Source organism: Artemia sp. Qi Xiang Cuo, chromosome 9 (genome assembly GCF_049724085.1).
Source record: "Artemia sp. Qi Xiang Cuo chromosome 9, ASM4972408v1, whole genome shotgun sequence".
Classification (NCBI taxonomy): Eukaryota; Metazoa; Arthropoda; class Branchiopoda; order Anostraca; family Artemiidae; genus Artemia; species Artemia sp. Qi Xiang Cuo.
Window position 1 is genome coordinate 61,263,839 of NC_142802.1, and position 22,657 is coordinate 61,286,495.

General features: G+C 37.2%; 1 protein-coding gene across 3 annotated transcripts in view; it reads right to left on the minus strand.

Annotated features, from left to right (window-relative positions):
- The window catches only part of Kul (Kuzbanian-like), a 314,434-nt gene that overhangs the window by 102,571 nt on the left and 189,206 nt on the right, over positions 1–22,657 (minus strand). For all 3 annotated transcript variants that reach the window (XM_089094817.1, XM_089094816.1, XM_089094818.1), the window contains exon 7: positions 20,610–20,750. In XM_089094817.1, the coding sequence (XP_088950943.1) occupies positions 20,610–20,750 (141 nt within the window). The remainder of the gene's footprint in view (positions 1–20,609; positions 20,751–22,657) is intronic.

Consider the following 22,657-nt stretch of genomic DNA (forward strand, 5'->3'; position numbering starts at 1 on the left):
TGATCCGACCATGCGACACGCGTCGATGCTGTGGCCCTAACCTCAGTTTTTAGATTGACCATGATATGGTTATTTCTAAGATTTGCGATCCAGGTTTCAAGAAAATGCAGATTGTTGATGAACTTAAAAGCCACATTTTCAAATGGTGATGTACAGACAAACGTAGAATATGTCAGTCGATTGGAAACCTCACCTTCCTATGCTGTGACGAAAAAAAAAACGGATTACTTGTAGCTTTATTGGATGATTTGTTTTCCGGTTTGTCTGTAAAACGTCGAATAAGCACAACCTTCTGTCAATGACATATCTATGGCATTGACAAACGCAATAACATAGCTCCGATAATCGTTTTCAGTGACTATGTTAGCTCCTTATTCCACTGCAACGACCCTTGTGCTTGAGCAGTAGTTCTTAAACAAATGGGACCAAAAGCTAAACTTTAGCGTATAGAGCGAGGGAATGAGGAGGAGAAAGTAACCCTTAAAGAATTTCATATATCTGAAATCAGAATAAAAAGCCATTTTTTATATATTTATTGTTATTGAAATTCTCTTTTTTTAGAGTTTTGGTTGCTATTGTCCTGAGTCGCTCCTTACTTACTATTAATTAAAAAACTTTTTCCACAAAATAAGTTTTTCAGAGAAAAGTAAAGAACTCCATTAAACAACATATGAGCAAAACTAAAATCAAATAATCTACCAAGCGTGAAACTACCACAAATCAGCATTGATAAATAAATGAAACTCAAAACAAACAGAAATTACAATAATTAACCGAGTCAAACTCAACAAGAGCAGAAATTAACATAAGTTGGGCGCAAAACCCCTATGCCTTCCCAAGGCCAGAACAAAATTTGCACTTTACTGAAAAAAATATAAATGTTTTTACTTTTATAATTTTAATAAATCAAATAATATTATCATTTTGATTACCAAATATCAGTATATGTATATTAAACTGACAATGCACATTCATTTTTATTTTTTCAGTACAGTGCAAATTTTGTTGTGGTCTTGAGAAGGCATAAGGGTTTTGTGCCCAACTTATGTTAATTTCTGCTCGTTTTGAGTTTGACTCGGTTATTTATTTTAATTTCTGTTCGTTTTCGGTTTCATTTATTTATCAATGCTGATTTGGTGTAATTTCGAGCTTGGTAGATTATTTTATTATTGCTCATTTTTTGTTTAATCGAATTCTTTACTTTTCTTTGAAAAACTTATTTTGTGGAAAAAGTGTTTTTTAATTAATTTCTGTTCGTTTTATATTGACATAGTCTTTTCAGGGAAAAAAAATAACACTTTAAATCTTTTCGTTTTTTAAGAATTTATTGTTTTGCCTGCTATTTGTATGCTGGAGAAAAATTTTCAGCAATTTTTAACAACATACACCATTTTAAAAATCTGGACACAAATAGTACTGTTTAACTTAGTTTCATACCTCCTCTAGTTGACCTGAAATGGAAAACTTGATACCATTCGGAAAAAAATATGTTTACTTTCTCTGATAGCTTTGATACACTTACACTATTTTGATTTGGTTAAATTTTAAGAGCAGAAGTAGCCTCGAAACTTTGAACATAATACCCTCAGTCGTTCTTTGGATACTGCTGAGATGCCTTATTGGGAACTAGCATTATCACAGTGCATTTTGATTTAATCTTGAGGCAACATTTAGTTTTTAAACATAATGGGCAAATGGAAGGGTGGGAGTGGAAGGGGATTAGTCGCCCTCCAATCACTTTCGACAATTAAAAAGGGCATCAACCCTTTCTATTTTAAATCAAATGAGCTCCTTTTGAAGTTCCCACGACAACTCCTTCGATACAAAGTGCCCTGGGCTAAACTACAAAAACAGCAACAAAAATCACTAATCAGTTCTGACTATTAAAAAGGCCCCTAGACCAGTAAATGTCCAAGCTAACGAGCACTTTCCTGAAACCTTTGTGACAACTTCTTCTACAAATACCTTATATGCCCCCAGGGCATAACTTAAAACCCTCGTCCTGAGGGCAGTGGCGGAGTATCCTCCACAAAAATATATTTTCTATCTGTAAATCAACTACGCTGAACAAAATGGCTATCTAAAATTTTTTATTGGATGTGTCTGGGGGAATGATGGGCTTGGGGGGGGGGGGGTATTTGCCCTCCAAACAATTTAGACTATTAAAAATGGCACCCCGTTGAATTTCCAATCGAATGAGCTGTGTCCTCCTCAAAAACATATTTTCTATCTGGAAATCAACCACGCTGAACAAAATGGCTATCTCAAAATTTTATTGGATGTGTTTGGGTGAATGATGGACGTAGGGGGGGGCTAGTTGCCCTCCAATCACTTTCAACTATTAAAAATGGCACTAGCCCTTTTAATTTACAGTCAAAGTCCCTTTTGAAGTTTCTATGACAATGCTTTCTATATACACCTTATATACCCCAGGATATAACTTAAAACCCTTGCCCTGAGGGTCGTGGGGGAGTGTCCTCCTCAAAACCGTATTTTCTATCTGGAAATCAACTACGCTGAACAAAATGGCTATCTCAAAATTTTAATTGGATGTGTTTGGGAGAATGATGGGCGTGGGGGAGGGGCTAGCTCCCCTTCAATGACTTTCGACTATTAAGAATGGAACTAGCCCTTTTAATTTCAAATCGAATGAGCCTGTTTGAAGTTTCTACGACAACGCCTTCTATAAAAACCTTATATGCCCCTAGGGCATAACTTAAAACCCTTGCCCTAAGGGTTGTAGGGGAGTGTCCTCCTCAAAAACATATTTTCTATCTGGAAATCAACTACGCTGAACAAAATGGCTATCTCAAACTTTTGATTGGTTGTGTTTGGGGGAATTATGGGCGTGGGGGGGCTAGTTGCCCTCCAATCACTTTTGACTATTAAAAGGGCACTAGCCCGTTGAATTTCCAATCGAATGAGCTTTTTTTGAAGTTTCTGCGACAACACCTTCTATAAAAACATTATATGCCCCCTGGGCATAACTTAAAACCCTTGCCCTGATGGTTGTGGGGGAGCGTTCTCCTCAAAAACATATTTTCCATCTGGAAATCAACTACGCTGAACAAAATGGCTATCTCAGAATTTTGATTGGATGTATTTGGGGGAATAATGGGCGTGGGAGGGGGGGGGGCTAGATGCCCTCCAATCACTTTCGACTATTAAAAAGGGTACTAGCCCTTCGAACTTCGAATCGAATGAGCCTTTTTCGAAGTTTCTACGACAACACCTCCTATAAAAACCTTATATGCCCCCAGGGCATAACTTAAAACCCTTGCCCTGAGGGTTGTGGGGGAGCATCCTCCTCAAAAACATATTTTCTATAAGGCAATCAACTACGCTGAACAAAATGGCTATCTCAAAATTTTACTTGGATGTGTTTGGGGGAATGATGGGCGTGGGGGGGCTAGTTGCCCTCCAATTCCTTTCGACTATTAAAAAGGCACTAGCCACTCCAATTTCCAATCGAGTGAGCCCTTTTCGAAGTTTCTACGACGACTCCTTCGATAAGAAGTGCCCGGTGAAAAAAAGTGAAAAAAAAAACACTTAGTCTTTTCTGGGTAAAAGAAAATAATACTTTAAATCTTTTCGTTTTTTAAAACTTTATAGTTTGGCCTGCTATTTGTATGCCGGAGAAAAATTTTCAGCAATTTGTAACAGCATACACCCTTTTAAAAATCTGGACACAAATAGTACTGTTTAATTTAGTTTCACAACTCCTCTAGTTGACCTGTAATGGAAAACTTGATACCATTCGCAAAAAAATCTGTTTACTTTCTCTGATAGCTTGGATACACTTACGCTATTTGGATTTCGTTAAATTTTAAGAGCAGAAGTAGCCCCGAACGTTTGAACATAATACCCTCAGTCGTTCTTGGGATACTGCTGAGATGCCTTATTGGGAATTAGCATTATCACAGTGCATTTTGATTTAATCTTAAGTCAACATTTAGTTTTTAAACATATAAAAATTAGATTTGAGGAAGACTAAAATCTCTGCTATAAATCATATACAACAACTTTCTATATAAACCTTATATGCCCCCAGGGCATAACTTACAACCCTTGAACTGAGGGCTCTGAAGGGGTTATCATCCTAAAAGACCTAATTTCCAGAACTTTCGACTAAGTTGAACAAAATTGATATCTCAAAATTTTTATTGGATGTGTTTGGGAGAATAGTGGGCGTGAGAGGGGCGTTAGTCGCTATCCAATCACTTTCAACTATTAAAAAAGGCACTGGCCGTTTCTATTTTCAATTGAAGGAGCTCTTTTGAAGCTTCGACGACAAAGGTTTCAATGAAAACCTTATATGCCCCCAGGGTTTAACTTAAAGATCTTGCCCTGAGGGCTGTGGGGGGGGGTGTAATCCTTAAAGACCTAATTTTCCCAAGCTTTCAACTACGTTGAATAACATGGATATCTAGAAATTTTGATTGGATGTGTTTGGGGAAAAGGTGGGCGAGAGAGGGGGGTTAGTTGCCCTCAAATCACTTTTGACTATTAAAAATGGTACTAATCCTTTGAATTTCAAATCAAATGAGCCCTTTTTCAAGTTTCTACGACAAAGATTTCAATAAAAACCTTATATACCCCCAGGGCATAACTTATAATCCTCGCCCTGAGGGTTTTGGGTGAGCGTCCTCCTTAAAAATATGTTTTCTATCTGGAAACCAACTACCCTGAACAAAATGGCTATCTCAAAATTTTTATTGGATGTGTTTGGGGGAAGGATGGGTGTGGGGGGGGGGGCTGTTTGCCCTCCAATAACTTTCGACTATTAAAAAGGGCACTAGCCCTTTGAATTTACTGTCGAATGAGATTTTATTGAAGTTTCTACGACAACGCCTTCTTTAAAAACCTTATATAACCCCAGGGCATAACTTAAAACCCTTGCCCTGAGGGATGTGAGGGAGTGTCCTCCTCGAAAACATATTATATATCTGTAAATCAACTACGCAGGACAAAATTGCTCTCACACAGTGGTGCTTGGCGGGGGTGTGGGGAATTAAGGGCGTGAGGGGGGGGGGGCTAGGTGACCACCCAAAAAATTAGACTAAAAAAAATGGATAAATCACATTTAATTTACAATTGTATGAGACTTTTTTGAAGTTTATACGACAACCCCTTCTGAAAAAATCTTATATGCCTATGCCCCCAGGGCATAACTTAAAACCCTTGCCCTGAGGGTTGTGGGGGAATGTCCTCCTCAAAAACAAATTTTCTGGCAGGAAATCAACTACGCTGAACAAAATGACTATCTCAAAATTTTGATTGGATGTGTTTGAGGGAATGATGGGCGTGGGGGAGGGTGCTAGTGTCTCTCCAATTACTTTCGACTATTAAAACGGGCACTAGCTCTTTGAATTTCTAATCGAATGAGCCTTTTTGAAGTTTCTACGACAACGCCTTCTATAAAAACCTTATATGCCCCCAAGGGAATAACTTAAAACCCTAGCTCCGAGGGTTGTGGGGGAGTGTCCTCCTCAAAAAGATATTTTCTATCTGGAAATCAACTACGCTGGACAAAATGGCTATCTCAAAATTTTGATTGGATGTGTTTGGGGGAATGATGGGCGCGGGGGGTTAGTTGCCCTCCAATTACTTTCGACTATTAAAAAGGGCACAAGCCCTTTGAATTTCCAATCGAATGAGCCATTTTTGAAGCTTCTACGACAACGCCTTCTATAAAAACCTTATATGCCCTCAAGGCATAACTTAAAACCCTTGCCCCGTGTGTTGTGGGCGAGTATCCTCCTCAAAAAGATATTTTCTATCTGGAAATCAACTACGCTGAACAAAATGGCTATCTCAAAATTTTGATTGGACGTATTTGGGGGAATCATGGGAGGGGGGGGCTAGTTGACCTCCAATAACTTTCGACTATTAAAAAGGGCACTAGCCACTCCAATTTGTAATCGAATGAGCCCTTTTCGAGGTTTCTACGACGACTCTTTCGATACGAAGTGCCCGGGCATGGAGAAAAAAAAACACATTGTGCCCACATCGTTCTTTACTTAGGCAGCGCTAGCGCGCTGCCTATGATTTGTTATTACAGACTGTTTGATACGATTTGGGACGTTATTTTATTTCTCTTAACTATATCAAGATTGTTTTTGTAAACACAGGAAAGTCAGAAGTGGAGTTGGAGGTTTGTTAGACGGATAAGAAAGGGGCTGAACATATTCACCGGTTAAGTTATCACAATTTCATGCTAGATTAAGTCAATTAAATAAGTTCAAAACAAAACAATCTTATGACTTCTTATATACAGTAAATTTTTAATAAATTGCTTCTTTTTTAGCTTTTCCCCCCTGTTTTAGCTGGTTTGAACTTTATTGTTATTACCTCGAGGAGAGAAACGTCGAAACTGTTTTGTCCTCACTACAAAATTTCATGCTAGATTGATTCAATTAAACAAGTTAAAACTAAAACAATCGCAGGAGTTCTTACCTACAGTATATTTTCCATACATTGATTGTTTTTTAGTTTTTTTCTTCTTTTAGCTAGTTTGAACTTCATCGTTATTGCCCCGAGGAGAGGAACGTCAAAATTGTTTGAACCTCAATACAAATTTTCGCTAAACCTCAAAAGACGAATTTTTAAAAGTTTTTTTTTCGCTCTTTTGTAAAATTCGGATTTCGTGTTTATCCCTGATTGCACAGATAGGATGATATCCAGCAAACGGGCACAGATTGGAAGATAAGACAAAAGCATGGTAAGATGACAGTGTGTGAACAAACACAAAAGTGCATTCAATTTTGAAAGCAGACTAAGACAAAGGCTTTAATAAACAAATAACCTAAAGGCTCATTCACAACTGTATTTCCATTTTACTTCTTCGAAAACGGTAAAAACTACCACACAATCCTGCAGATTTCTGTAGAATATATATGTTACGTCAATGTCTGAAATCTGGCTAATTTCGACATTCACCGGCGAATGTTCGAAATTCCTTTTTCTCTGCTTCGATTCAATTAGTTTTACGAGTCAGCTTTTCCAGTCTTATACAAGCTATGATGGTAGAATTTAAAGTTAGGTTAGTTTAGATTATGGTAGTTTAGGCTAGGTTAGGTTAAATTTGGTTAGAAATATCAGAAATGGGTTAAAAACCTAGCCTAAGCCAACCAAACCTAACCTGCCATCATCAAACCTTCCATAAATTGAAAAAGTTGACTGGCAACGCTGACCGACATTTACCAATATCGGACATTCACGGTTATATATATATTTAAAAATAGGACAGCACTAATCAATAATAAAATCATAAAAAGAAAACTAGAAAAAATTCTGTAGTCACGACTGAAATACTTCACATATACAGCAAAAAACGTTGAAAAGGAGAAACTGACTCATAAAGGGGTTTTACTAGTCGCACCAATTTACAAAAATTAGGGGGGGCAGCCTTTTCAAAATTTAGTTTTTTCTTAGCAACTGAGGTTAATCGACTTCCTAATGAAAATGTCCCAAAAAAGGGAAGTTTTCAATGAAAATACTAAACAATAGGCATTTTCAAAATCCTGGGGGCAAATATTCCCCCACCTCCTCCCTTATTCGTGGCACTGGGTTTACTAACATTGGGTTTGGCTAATATTAATTACTGGAATCAGCTGAATCAAAACCCATTCAAAATAAAAATTCAGTTAACATCCAGAGCCTGATTTAGCCAAAATAAAAGTTCGACTGGTCAGAGAGCCGGTCAATCAAAAATTTCTCTAGTGAATTCAGATTGGGTAATATCTCTGAAATTATTTTTGAAGATTGATTAAGTGGAACCTTAAACAGTCATTAATAACTTAGAAAACCTCAAAAAATCAGGATTCAAGTTTTAATGAAAAAGACCTCTAATTGTAGTTATGAATTTTTTGGTAGTATAGTGGATGCCAAATTTAAAAAAAAGAAACATGGGTGAAAAATCAGCAAATATAATCTGATGACACATCTTTGCCCAAAAACTAAAAAACAAGTAATTGTCCAATAAGAGAGTCATACTTACTCCCACCATTCACCCGTGCCATTTAAACATTTTTGCTTCTCAATTACTCGGACTATCTGTCTTGGCTTTTTCCTACAATTAGCCATGTCTTGATGCCTACTGCAAAATACTTGATTTTTAATTCAAATATAATTTATATAATTTATACCTTACTGAAAAAATTCAAAAGAATTTACTGAAAAGAATGTGCATTGTCAGTTTAATATACATATGATGATATTTATTCCTTAAAATCTTAATTAATTTTTGATTTCTTAGAGCTATAAAAGTGAAAACATTAAAAAAAATTTTTTCAGTAAAGTACAAATTATATTCTGGCTTTTAGAAAGCATAGGGTTTAGAAACCCTACTCAGATTAATTTCTGATCGTTTTGAGCTGGACAAATTTTAATTTCTGTTTGTTTTGGGTTTCATTTATTTATTGATACTGATTTGTGGTAGTTGTATGCTTGGTAGATTATTTGATTCTATTTTTTTTCATTTTTGGTTTAATGGAGTTCTTAACTTTTTTTGCTTTTTTTTGTGCAAAAAGTTTTTTTTTTATAAATTTCTATTCGTTTTATATTGACATAGTCTTTTCCAGGGAGAAAGACTGAGCCTCTTCTGAAGTTAAACAACCATCCCTTCCATAAAAAACCTTAAACACCCCTTGGGTATAGCGTACAACCCTTGCCTCTGATCTATGGGGTTTTTTTCAACCCCAAAAGCTCTGTTATATTATATTTAGACTGCTTTAGAATTACTATCTCAAAATTTCTGTTAGATGCATTTTGGGACAATACGGCATCTGTGCTGGGTGGAAGGGGTAGCTGCCCTCTGGTTAGTTTTACTCTGAAAAAGAGCACTAGAACGTCTGATTACCAATCCAATAAGCCCCCTCCGAAGTTTATATGACCACACTTTTTATAAAAACCCTATATGTCCCCAGGACATAACTTACACCCCTTGCCCTTAGGGCTGGCGGGATTTTTTATCCTCAAAGACATAATTTCCAGACTTTTCTGATGGGCTGAAAAAAATGGCTATATCAAAATTTGCCCACTGACCACTTTTGACTAATAAAAAAGGCAATAGTCTCTCGATTTCCAATTGAATGAGCCCTTTTTGAAGCAGCTACAACAAGACTTTCTATAAAAACCTTATATCCCCCAAGGGTATAACTTACGACGCTTGTCCTGAGGGCTATGGGGAAAGGATTGTCATACTCAAAGACATAATTTCCACACCTTTCAACTACGTTGAACAAAATGGCCATATCAAAATGTTGACCGGAAATGTTTGGGGGAATGATGGGCCTTGGGGGGGAGACGATTCTCCCTCCGATTACTTTCGACTATTAAAAAGGGCAATAGCCCTCTCAATTTCCAATCAAAAGAGCCCTTTTTGAAGTTTTTACGACAAAACGTTCTATAAAAACATTATATACCCCAAGGGCATAACTTATAACCTTAGCCCTAAGAGCTGTAAGGGGGTTGACGTACTCAATAACATAATTTCCAGATCCTTCAACTACTTTCAACAAAATGGCTATATCAAAATGTTGATCGCAAGTGTTTGGGGAAATGATGAACGTGGGGGGCATTCACCCTCCGATCACTTTTGACTATTAATAAGGGCACTAGCCATGGGCGCCCATAAGCTGAATTCCAGGGGGGCAAACCTCGTCTAATTGGCACTTTTAATACTATATAATAGAAATCTCAGAACAAAAATATAAAAATAAGGCAACAAAAATAAGGAGGGTTATTTTCCCTCTAATTACTTTCGACTATAACAAAAGAGCACTAGCCATTTCAATTTCCAATCGAATGAGCCCTTTTTGAGGTTTTTACGACAACGCTTTCTATAAAAACATTATATGCCACCAGGGCATAACTTACAACCCTAGCACTGAGGGCTGTTGGGGAGGGGATTCATCCTTAATGACCTAATTTTCAGAACCTTCAACTATGTTGAAAAAAATGCATATCTAAAAATTTTGATTGGATGTGTGTGGGGAAATGGTATGCGTGGCAAGGGGGTTAGTTGCCCTCCAATCACTTTAGACAATTAAAAATGGCACTAGCCCTTTGAATCAAAACCTTAAATGCCCCAAGGGCATAACTTACAACCCTTGCCCTGTGGGCTGTTGGGGGGGGTGGGGTTCTTCCTTAAAGACCTAATTTTCAAAACTTTCAACTCCGTTGAACAAAATGTAATTTTAAAATTTTTATTGGATGTGTTTGGGGGAAGGGTGGGCGTGAGAGGGGTATTAGTTGACCCTCAATCCCTTTCGACTATTAAAAAGGGCACTAACCCTTTGAATTTTCAATCGAATGCGCCCGTTTTCAAGTTTCTACCACAAAGTTTTCAATAATAACCTTTTATGCCCCCAGGGCATAAATTATAACCCTTGCCCTGAGGGCTTTGAGGGAGTTAACATCCTCAAAGACCTAATTTACAGTACTTTCAACTACGTTGAACAAAATTGCTATCTCAAAATTTTGATTGGATGTGTTTGTATAAATGAAGGGCTGCAGAGGAGGGTTAGTTGCCCTCCAATCACTTTTGACTATTAAAAAGGGCACTAGCCATTCCAATTTCCAATCGAATGAACCCTTTTTGAAGATTCTACGACAACTTCGATACGAAGTGCCCAGGTCTAGAAAATAAAACAACAAAAAAACAATACATTGTGCCAACATCGTTCTTAGGCAGCACAATAGTGCCTGCTAAGTAATATATGATATGCATAGTTAGGTAAGTTTCCACTTGACCAGCATGCATTGTCCTTGATACTTACCAACGCTTACAACCAAACATACGTAACAACTCTAGAAATGTTAATACATATAACATCAAGAATTCGATGCAACAGAAGGTGACCGAATAGAAAAACTCTATATGGACGCTTGGTTTGAGACTCATTTTGTTCTTAGTACATATAACGATATAACATAGAACGCGGGTCAAAAGAACGCGGCCAAAAGTGTCCGTGCCCCAACGTAAAACTATGTTTCTAAATCAGAACTCCCTTGACACACGGACTTATGGATGTAGATTCCAAGCGGCTCGTAAAAATGGGGTCCCTTTTTTGGACCCCATTTTAGGCTAAATACAAGCAAAATATGCAACAAAACAAGTTTCTATTTATTTACATCATTTAATTGCAATCAAGAGTTTCAACATGGGTAGGAAAAGGGGGTAGCTTCCTCCTTCCTGAGTTTCAAGAAATATATAAACTACCAATTACAGCACTAACTCAAAAAAATTATTTTTCTAGTAATATTTTTTAATTCAATCCTCCCTCCCTGGAAAAAATTCCGCAAGCTTTTTTTGTCGAAAATCTCTGTGGATACACTTGTTTGTAATTCATTAATATTATTGTCTTTAAAGTGTTAGATGAAGAAAACACTAAAGTCCATTTATGGAATATATCAATTGAGATTATTCACCTTGGAATTGTTGCCAAGAATAACCGTTACGCTGGTCATTTTTTTTAAATATGTACTGTCAGAGATTTTCTTAATGTGATATTATCATAGTGCAAAACAACTATGATTAATCAATTATTGAGTGATTGAAAAACAGATTAATTATGATTAAAAAATAAAGAGAAAGAAAAAATCGTCAACGGGACCTGTTTACAAAATAAATGAAAATGCCTTAGAAGTGAACAATTTTTTCTATCAATGATATTTTTTAAAAGAACACCCATTAGAATTCAATTGGCTTATTTTAGAGTTAGAAAAACTTTCCTCTACTTAGAAATTGAACCCAAAATATTCAATTGGCCCATTCTTTCCTTATTAATTTTAGTAGAAAAAGGGGGTATTTTATACCCTATTAAAGCAAAACAATGGGAAGAACATGAATCTGTATAATTAGAGGTAAAAATTTGGCCCATGAACCCCCCCTCCAAATATCACAGACTTTTTTATCAGAAAGGCAGGCATGCTGCATCATGCTAACGAGAATCCTAAACATAATTTAAATATGCAGAATTGGAGGAACAAATTCAGCCCGAACCCGTTCAGCGCAAAGTTTTTTTACAGAAAAATTGGCACACTGCATATTGTCAACCTGGAATCATGGAGGGCAATGTTTAAAGAATGAAAGGGCTAATTTATATGTATTTTTATAAGCAATTGTACTTTTGTTCAAATTGTGTAAAAGGTGAATGAACACTCTAAACTACAAACTAGCTTTATTTGTTGCATTCTAAAATACTTTCAGGAGAATTCTTGCGAAAACTAAGCGTAAAGAGGAGGGTTTGTTGTTGAGAGGATAAAGGATTGCCCCTTATTTATATGATAATGCCTGTTCGACCTAAATTTTAATGCCGCTCTTTACTTTCATTGGACATAACTCATGTTTTAAACTTTATTCGTTGAAGGGCTTCAGCACCTAGTACTTTCTCTTTGAGTAAGTGGCTCTAGTACGCGGATTTTGGCTGTTCTTGTTTTTTTTTGTGGAAAGTGGCTGAAATATCGACAAACTTCTAATAGTAATTTTACTATCACTTTATTTTTTTTTAATTAACTAAAGGTAAAAAAAAGACATTTTAAAAGAAGAAGACAGATTTTGAAAATTAAATAGTACCGAAAAGAATTCACATAGTACCCAAAATAATGCGTAGGCAATTTGGAGAAATTTCCGGACGATTTCCGAAAAACATCACGCGTAAAACCCTTCCAGGATTTTCCTCTGAAATTCCGGTACATGATCAATTATATGACTCAAAACCTGTTCATACCATATTCGTCCATCCCTATTTATGCTCGTCCAAACCTGTGGTCAAACCCGGAAATATGTTCTATATAGAGTTTAAGCTTATGTTTAACAACTTTCTTTTGCTTCTTTATTGATTTAACAAAGTTGAGAAAAAAACGCAGCAGGCAAAACCCAAATAGACATAGACATAGACATAGGTTTATTAAGATCGAACAGCGTAGCCATGGCTAATTTATGTCGTCTTTACAACAATATGAAAAAAAAAATACAAATAACACTATAATAACACTATAAGAACACTAACACGTGAATACAAATAACACTAAGTCTTGTTGTATGCTTCTACGAAACAGGGGACAAACCTGTTTTTGTAGCGGTTGGTCCTGCAGACCGGGGGTTGTAGCTTCAACTGGGATCTGGTTCTTTGGTTAACAGGAGCAGCGGGTGGGAGGATCAGTCTGTCATGGGGCGAAGATAGCAGTGACTTGCCGAGGGACATGATCAGTGATAATCTTCTGTCGCTGAGAGATTCAAGGTTCAGTTCTTGCAAGAGTTTGTTGTAGTCGTCACTTCTGTTACCAACGATTATGTTAACAGCTCGTTTCTGCAAAGATTCAAGGTCATCACAAAGGTAGTCGGTGCTCTGGACAAAAGGTCCTCAGACAGCGACGGCGTATTCGAGTAGAGGTCTCACATACGTAATATAGGTATTTTTTAGGCTTTGAGTGTCGAAGCCAAACCTGCGCATCAGGACAAGGGTCTGAAGTTATGCATTGCCAGCCTTAATAACCTTCTCCACTTGTTCAGTGAATGTGCAGTCCATCGATAATGTGACTCCGAGGATTTTTGCAGATGGAACAATAGGGAAAGGGACTTGCGGGAATTCCAGATCACGTTTTAAGGGGCAAAACCTGAGGATCTTTGATTTATCTGCATTCAGTGTCAGCTTGTAACGTTCACAGTCCTCAGAGAAGGATGCCAGAAGGGTCTCGCTGAACTGACGTTCGATTACACCTTCTCTCACGAGGTATTTGAGGACAAATGATAAATCGTCGACGAATTTGAGTCGCTCTTAGAAATTCTGACGGAGGAAGTTGATGAGGGAGATAAATATGAAACCAGCAAGTCTTGTACCCTGAGGGGTCTACAGGTAAGTTTAGACCAGTATGAGATCAAGTCACCTTCAAACAATGGAAATACACACTGCATTCTGTCCTGAAGGAAGCTCATCACTAATGCAAGAGACCGCTTCTGTGCGCCCATTGCTCGCATATTTTTTGCTGCCGTAAGATGACAAATCAGGTCAAATGCCTTCCTGAAACCGGCGAGAGCTAGGTCGATGAAAGTACTGCCCTAGTAAAGCCACTTAAAGATAATGTCGACTAGGCGCACGAGGTATATCGAGGTATTGCAACCTTTGAGGCCGCCATACTGGTAACAGTCTATGTTTTCCCGGGTTTGCTTGAGCAATTCACGCAGGATGAATGACTCGGTGACTTTTGTAAAGGTAGATGTGATTTATATTGGTCGTAACTCGTTGCAAGATTTGGGTGTTTTAGTCTTCGGTATAACACGCACAAATGCGCGTTTCCAGCACGACGGGAAAGTTGACTGGGCAAAAAATTCTCTGATGATGTGTCCAAGTGGCTTCGCCAGGAAAAGAGAGAACTCTCGTATTAACCTTATAGGCAGCTCTTCAGGAAAAGAGCTACTGGATGGACTCAACTTGCTCAGCTCTTTGAAAACTTGATACTCAACTATTTCGATTTCACCTTCGTCAGGGCATATTGACAGTAGATTCTCTATTTCAGTGTTAGTTGGGGCAGGAAAGGATGTACAAATGTCAGTAAAGTAATTGTTGACGTCATTTGCACTCACGAGTGACCCATCATCGTTCAGAATACGAATACTGGATGACACTGTTTTTCCCGCAATCTGCCTTACTAGACGGTGCCATTTACGGGGATCCTTTTTTATTTCTGGGTCCGAAAGGGATTTTCCAAAGGACTTTCTTGCCTCGCGACAAAGGCTAACGATTTTGTTTCTTAATAATCGTAACGACATTGCGTCACCACTTGACTGCATTACAGTGTTTTTTTTTGCAAATCAGCTGTTTTATTTTTGGAGTGATCCAGGGCTTGTCAGATTCGCTCACGACAAATTGCTTTTCCGGGAAAACTTCTAAGTATTTGTCATAGAGTAGGGACTGAAATATTTCTGCTTTCCTGTTGACATCGCTTTCGTTGTATACTTCGCTGAAGCAGTGAGTCCCGACCCACATTCCGTACGTATTAATAGCAGACTTCGTGATAAGTCTCCGGAGTACTTTATTTTCTTAAGCTTCCTGATTTCACTTTTTGCCTTCATCAGCAGAGTGTGATGGTCCGATTTGCCCAATGGCCCGTTCGAAGACACGTCTTTGTAATATGGAGCAAGGTTTGTAAGAATAAGGTCAAGGGTGTTCCCGGTCACATGGGTGGGTATCTTGACCACTTGTGACATACCCAGCGTATTAGCAAGCCATTGTTTCTTTGTTTGGTTGAAGTCACCAGCTATTATGAAGCCCGGGCGGCTATACCGCTGACGTAATGTGTCTAACGTAGACTGAAGGAAGGATACCAACAGCCGTCTGTTCTTGGCGCTTTCAGGATAGTAGATACTTGCGATAATGATGCAAAAACACAAATTATATAATTAAATTTCTAAGTATATTTGTATCCAACCTGAAATTTTCCCCTGTGTAGGTATTTTCTATCGTTTTTCGAAAAGTATCGGCTAATTATAAAATACTAAGTTAGTTGGCACAATAAATACAGGATAAAAAAATGTTTATGAAATACATTTATAGTACACTTTAAGAAAAAGTTTTTTTTTATCTGAGACCAAATATGAAGCGAAAGGATACACGATGAATAAAAGTAGCAGTTTTAGACGCTTACGATTTTATTTAACTTTGTTTTGCTGGTGATGCTAGGTACCGTTGGGTATTATTATTATTGTTTTCTTTTTTAATTTATTAATTCATTTTAATTTATTCTCTTGCCAGTTTCACCTACTCTTTGCAACAAAGGATCACAAAGGTGATGAGAACTACGGGTTTAAACTCGAGGTGAATGAGGAGGAGAGGGTTGATAAAATAACGGTCCTTCAGTTTCTTGTGCTTATACTTTACACAAGTAGATTAAACAACAGAAGTAGCTCGTACCTGAGAGTTCTTCTGAATTAATTATAAGTAAGTTTTTAAACTGAATATAATTAATTAAACTTGAATTGATTTATTATGAAGTAATTAATCCGACTTCAATCTGGCTTGAACAAAAATCAATTGATAAATTCTTCGGAAATAATTATGAGGTGGCTGAGAAGGAGAGAATTGAGCTCTTCCATTTAATGTACTTAAATTTATATCAGCTATAGTTTTGCCTATAGTAAACACCATACGGATCCAATGTTTTATTATTTATTTATTATATTTTTTCCTAGTGGCAATTCATTTGGAAGGGGTGTTCGAATAAACTTCGGTGGGGGCTCATTCGATTGGAAATAGGAAAGTCTAGTACCCTTTGTAAGAGTCAAAAGTGATCGGAGGGCAACTAGCCCCATCCCCAAACCCCCCTTCCCCCAAATGCATCTGATAAAATTTTGAGATAGCCAATTTGTTAAAAATAAGTCAAAGATCAGATAATAAGACTGTGGTGTCGACAAAACCGCCCAGGGCCCGCAGGAAGGCGTAATAAGTTATGCCCTAGGGGCATATATGGTTTTTTTATGGAAGGGATGCTCGTATAAAATTCAGAGAGGGCTCCTTTGATTGGAAACTGAAATTTCTAGTCCACTTTTTAAAGAGTCAAAAGAGATCGTAGGCCAACTAGCCTCCCCCACACCCTTTTTTCCCCAAATACATCTGATAAACACTTTGAGATATTCATTTTGTTAAAAGTAGTTCAAAGATCAGATAACAAAACTCTGGTGTCGACACATCCCCGAGGGCCAGGGGGCAGACGTTTTAAGTTATGCCCTGGAGCATATAAGGTTCTTATGGAAGGGATACTCGTATAAACTTCAGAGAAAACTCGTTTGATTGAAAATTGAAAGTAATAGTTAACTTTTTAAGAGTCGAAAGAGATCGGAGGGCAACTAGCACCCCTCCCCCACGCCTATTTTCGCCAAACCCATCCGATAAAAATTTTAAGATAGCCATTTTGTTAAAAATAGTTTAAACACTAGATAACAAAAACTCCAGGGTCAATGCAAGCCCCCAGAATCCGGGGGTAGGTGTTTTAAGTTATGGCCCGGGGGCATATAAGGTTTTATGTAATGGTCGGTCGTATGAACTTCAGAAGTGGCTCATTTGATTGAAAACTGAAAGTTCTAGTTGTCTTTTTTATGAGTCAAAAGAAATCCAGGGGCAACTAGCCCCCGCCCTTTTTTCCTCCGTCCCTTATTTTAGTTGTTGATGTATGCTCACAATAATCATGTTATTCTGTTTCTATTTTTGCCATTATTCGCACAAAGTTCATTTTAGTTCTTGGACTTGTATTTTTTTTTTTTTACCATTTTTATGCTTGATTGGTGTTTATTTTCTTGCTATATTATTTGTTTCTTTGTTTTGTTTTTTCTGTTTCTTTTTTACCTATAAAGCGAATTCGGCTCTATTAGAGCTAGTGATAGCCTTTGGAAAATAAAAATTATCTTATCTTAAATGCATCTGATCAATATTTTAGAATTGCCATTTTGTTTGAAACAGTCCAACGATCAGATAGCAAAAATTTTGGGGTCAACATATCGCCCCCAGAGCTCGGGGAATGGTCGTATAAATCTCGGAGGGGATTCAAAAGATTAGAAATTGAAAGCTCTAATTCCCTTTTGAAGTGTCAAAAGTGATCCAATGGCAACTATACCCCCCCGACCCACCCTCTTTTCTCCAAATGCGTCTGATCAATTTTTTTATATTGCCATTTTGTTTGAAATAGACAAAAGATCATGTAACAGAAACTGAAGGGATAACACAGCCCCCCAGAACCAAGAGGCAAGTGCTGTAAATTATACCCCGGGACCATATAAGGTTTATGGAAAGGATGGTCGTAGGAACTTTGGAGGGGGCTCATTCGATTGTAAATCGGAATTTATAGAGCGCTTTTTAAGAATCAAGAGTAATCTGAGGGCAAATAGCCCCCCACACCCTTTTTCCCAAATGCATCCAATAAAATTTTAAAGTTTATTTCAAAGATCAGTTAACAAAACTCAGGGCAGACACAAATCCCTCAGGGCCCAGAGAAAGGTGTTGTAACTTATGCCTGGAGGTATATACGGTTGGAAAGATTGGAAATTTGATTGGAACAGAATTTGATTGGAAATTGAAAATTCTAGTTCACTTTTTTGGAGACTGGAAGTCAACTAGCCCCCCCTCCCCCATGTCCTTTTTTCCCAAACCCATCAGATAAAAATTTTGAGAGAGCCATATTATTGAAAATAGTTCAATCATCAGATAACAAAAATTCCAGGTTCGAGACAACCCCCAGAGCCCAGTGCCAAGTGTTTTGGGTTATTCCCCGGGGACATATACGGTTTTTATGTAAGGGGGGTTTTATAAACGTCGAGGTAGTTCATTTGATTGAAAATTGAAAGTCTCAGTTACATTTTTCAAGAGTCAAAGTGATCGGAGGGCATCTACACCCCTCCCCCAGACATCCTCTTTTCCTCAAATGCATCCGATCAATTTGAGATAGTCATTTTCTTTGAAATAGTCCAATGATCAGATAACAAAAACTTCGGGATCAAAATACCCCCTTCCCCCAAAAATCGGGGGAACTAAGGGTTGTAACTTGTTCCCCGGGGGCATATAAGGTTTTATGGAAGAGGTGGTCACATAAACTTATGAGAGAGAGTCTTTGTTTTAAGAGTCAAAAGTGAACGCAGGGCATCTACACCCCCCCCCCTCATACACACCCTCTTCCCCAAACGCATTTAATCAAAATTTTTATATAGCCATTTCGTTTGAAAAAGTCCAACGATCAGATAAAAAAAAAAAAAAAAAACTTCGAGGTTGTAATACAAGCCCGGGAAGGGTTGTAACTTATTCCCAGGGGCACATAATGTTTTTTATGGAAAAAAATAAACTTTGGATGGGACTCAAACGACTATAAATCGAAAGTTCTATTTCCCTTTTTGAGAGTCAAAAGTAATTTGATGGCAACTAGTATCCATCTCCCTAACCAAACGTCTTTTCCCCCAATACGTCCGATCGAATTTTTTAGATTTTCATTTTGTCATTCTCATTCTATAGGAGATTGAAATTTCGAGTTTCTTTGTTATGAGTCAAAAGAGACCGGACGGCAACTAGCCCTTCTACCCTTTTTACCCCAAATCCATCTGACCGAATTTTTAGATAGCCATTTTCTTAAAATAAGTCAAAAGATCAGATAACAAAAACTCCACGGTCAGCACAACCCCCCAGAGCCCGTGGGTACGTGTTGTATGTTATGTCCTGGGGGAATATAAAGATCTTATGCGGGGGTTTTCAAAATAGTTCAAAGAAAACTTAATAATAGTTCCCCACTCATAAAACTTATGAAAACTATTTTATTCTAAAACTTAAGGGACCTGGCCGTCTCTGAATGGCCCACCCCCCCCCCCACAAAAAAAATGTTGACAATATTTTATTCCAAAATTATAACAACTCACCACTGGCCGTCCATGGACCCAACCTCAGCCAAAAAAATAACAATTTATTAACAATATTTTATTCCAAAACTTATGAGAGCTTAAACCTGGTCCTCCATGGTCCGATAACTCTCCCTCCCATACCCCCCCCCCCAAAAAAAAAAATTATGACCCTCCCTCTATGGCCCAACACACCCCCCTCCCCAAAAAAAACAACTTATTAACGATATTTTATTCCAAAAATCATTGGACCTGACCCTTGGCCCTCCCTCCATGCCCCCCTACCCAAAAAAAAAGTTATTAACGCTGTTCTATTTCTAAATAATTTGGAATAGTAGGTTTTAGACTTTTACAGTGAGAGAAGGAGGCACAACCCAAACTCCTGTTTGTAGCAAATTTTGTTCGTTTCAAGCATAATTTACATATTCAATTTAAGTTTCACTCATTTTAAGATTTATTTATTCATATATATTAGTACCTATTGTATGTTTGTTTGCTATGATCTTTTATTTAATTTCTGTTTGTTTTGGATTTCATTTGTGCAAAATATTTTTGTTCGTTTTAAGCTTGATTTGCATATCCAATTTAAACTTTACTCGTTTTAAGATTTATTTATTCATTTATATTGAGTACCTTTTGTAACTTTTTTTGCTATGATTGTTTATTTAATTTCTGTTCGTTTTGGGTTTCATTTATTCTTTAATAGTAATTTCTGGTCGTTTTGAGTTTGAGTTATTGTAGGTTTCTATTTCTTCTGATCTTAAGTTTAATATGGCCTTTACTTTTCTTTAAAAACTTTTCTTTCGAAAAAGTTTTTTTTTCTAATTAATACAATTTAATAAAAGTAGTTCGTACCTGAAAATAATTCTTCAGAATTAACTAATTCTCAAATTAAATCTGATCAGGTAATCTGAGTTGTGCTGAATTAATCTGAACTAAGTCTAAATCAACTAAATCTTAATTAAATAAATTAGAGTAAATTAATATTCTGAAATAATACTGAGTTTAGACGAGAAGCAGGGGGTTTACCGAACATTCTTCTGAAATGGTTCTGAGTTAGAAGAGAAGGAGGGGGTTTACCGAACATTCTTCTGAAATAACTCTGAGTTAGTGGAGGAGGAGGAGGAGGGTTGACAGAGCCCTGCTCCTTTCATAATTATCTTGATTCAATATTTGTATAAACAACACAAGTGCTTGAAAATAATTCCTCCAAAGATATTCTGGAAACTTTTACCTGAAAAAAGTTCTAGAAACTTTTCCACTCCATAGTTCCCAGGATACCTGTAGTTTGTGTCCGAGAGGGCTGAATCCGTATGTACTTTAATCCTTTTGATCATAAAGTTTATGTCATCTGGTTCCCCGTCCCCATCAAAATCTGTAAGAGTTAAGAACTTACTTTTAACAATCTCTAACTTAGTAGGACATGGACAATTTTGAAACACATGATGATTCAAATAACATTAACTAAAAAGGTTTATTAGCGGTAATAAAATTGAATTTCCTGACTTGCTTATTTCAGTTCCTTCAAACTACTTATTTGTAAATGTGATTTTTTATAGATAAAAAATAAACCATTGAAGGCCCATAGTCAAGGATGAAGGGGGTATAATATCCAACACAATATCCCATGTATTCTTTTCCCGTCTTGACCACATAAAACAGGTGGTCGTAGAAACTTTAGCAAGATCTCATTCGAACGCAAATAAAAATTTCTTGTGGCTATTTTAACAACTAAAACCAGGTGGAGGGCAACACCACTTCGATATTAAATGTGACACTGAGCGCCCTAACAGCCCCATATGGTATTGAATCTACTACTACTACTACTACTAACAGCTCTCCGCAGCACCAAGACGCCTGAGGCCAACACAGCTACGCATGCTCCTCCTCCAGCCCAATCTACTCAAAGCCTCCCTTTTTACACTCGCCAACGAAGTTCCCATTTCCTTTAAATCTTTCTTTATGACGTCCTCCCACCCCAGAAAAGGACGACCTGCTTTCCGTTTAGCCCTAAACGGTTGGCCGAAAACAACAATCTTCGGCAATCTATCATCCTTCATCCGCACAACGGGCCCTAGCCACCTCAACCTTTCTTTCATTATAGCCCTAGACAGCGGTATTGAACCACATTTTTCGTATAGCCTATTGTTTGAAATACGGTCAGTCAGCCGGGTACCCAGAACAATTCTTAAGCAATTTCTCTGGAAAACATCAAGCAAATCTTCATCCGCTTTTCGGAGCGTCCATGCTTAAGAGCCATGTTTGACCACTTCATTACTGTAGTTTCTAATATTATAATCTTGGTTTGCAGATTTATCTTCCTATTCTTCTAAAATTTTTTTAACTGTGGAAAAAAACCCTGAACCTTGGCTATTCTACTTTTAACATCTTCACTGCTCCCACCATCTTTACTGATAATACTACCAAGGTAAGTGAAGCTGCCCATCTCATCAATCTTTCATTACCTTCATTTCCGTCACCTTTTCATCTGCACTTATTCCTAGCCTTAGTGACTTAGTCTTCTTAACATTAATTCTCAAACCTATTCTAGTACCCTGAACACGCAAAACCTCTAAAACTTCATTCATTTTGCTCAAACTTTCATCTAGGATGCTTAAATAATCAGCATAATCTAAGTCCAAAATACTTTTCCTCCCCATTTGATTCCGTGGTCTCCCATTGCCTTTCCTGTGCTCCTTAATACAAAGTCCATCAAAATAATCCATATAAAGGGGGATAGTGATCACTAATCACTTTAATGTATTTGTCTGGTATACCATACAAGGATAAAACCTTTACTAAAGCTCTTCTATCAACAGAATCGAACGCTTGCTCATAATCTATAAAACTGAGGACCAAAGGCCTTTGACGATAAAGCACTTTTCAAATAATAACCTACGAGTGAAAAGTTGGTCGATATATCCACTACCTTTTTTAAAACCGCACTGTTCTTCTCTTAAAACTTTGTCTACGGCATCTTTCAGTCTAAAAAGTATCATATTATCAAGTAATTTAATACCTACAGAGACCAGACTAATGCCACGATAATTACCACACTCACTTTTATTACCTTTTTTATAAAGTGGCTTAATTAAGGTTTTCCTAAAATCGTTAGTCTTTTCCCCTTTTTCAAAAATCGTATTCATAATCTTCAGTAACTTATTTCTAACCTCAGAGCCACCATATTTAAGAAACACATTTCCCACACTGTCAGCACCTGGAGCCTTATTATTTTTTAATTCTTTTAGTACTGTTGCTAATTCTTTCTCACAAAACAAATCT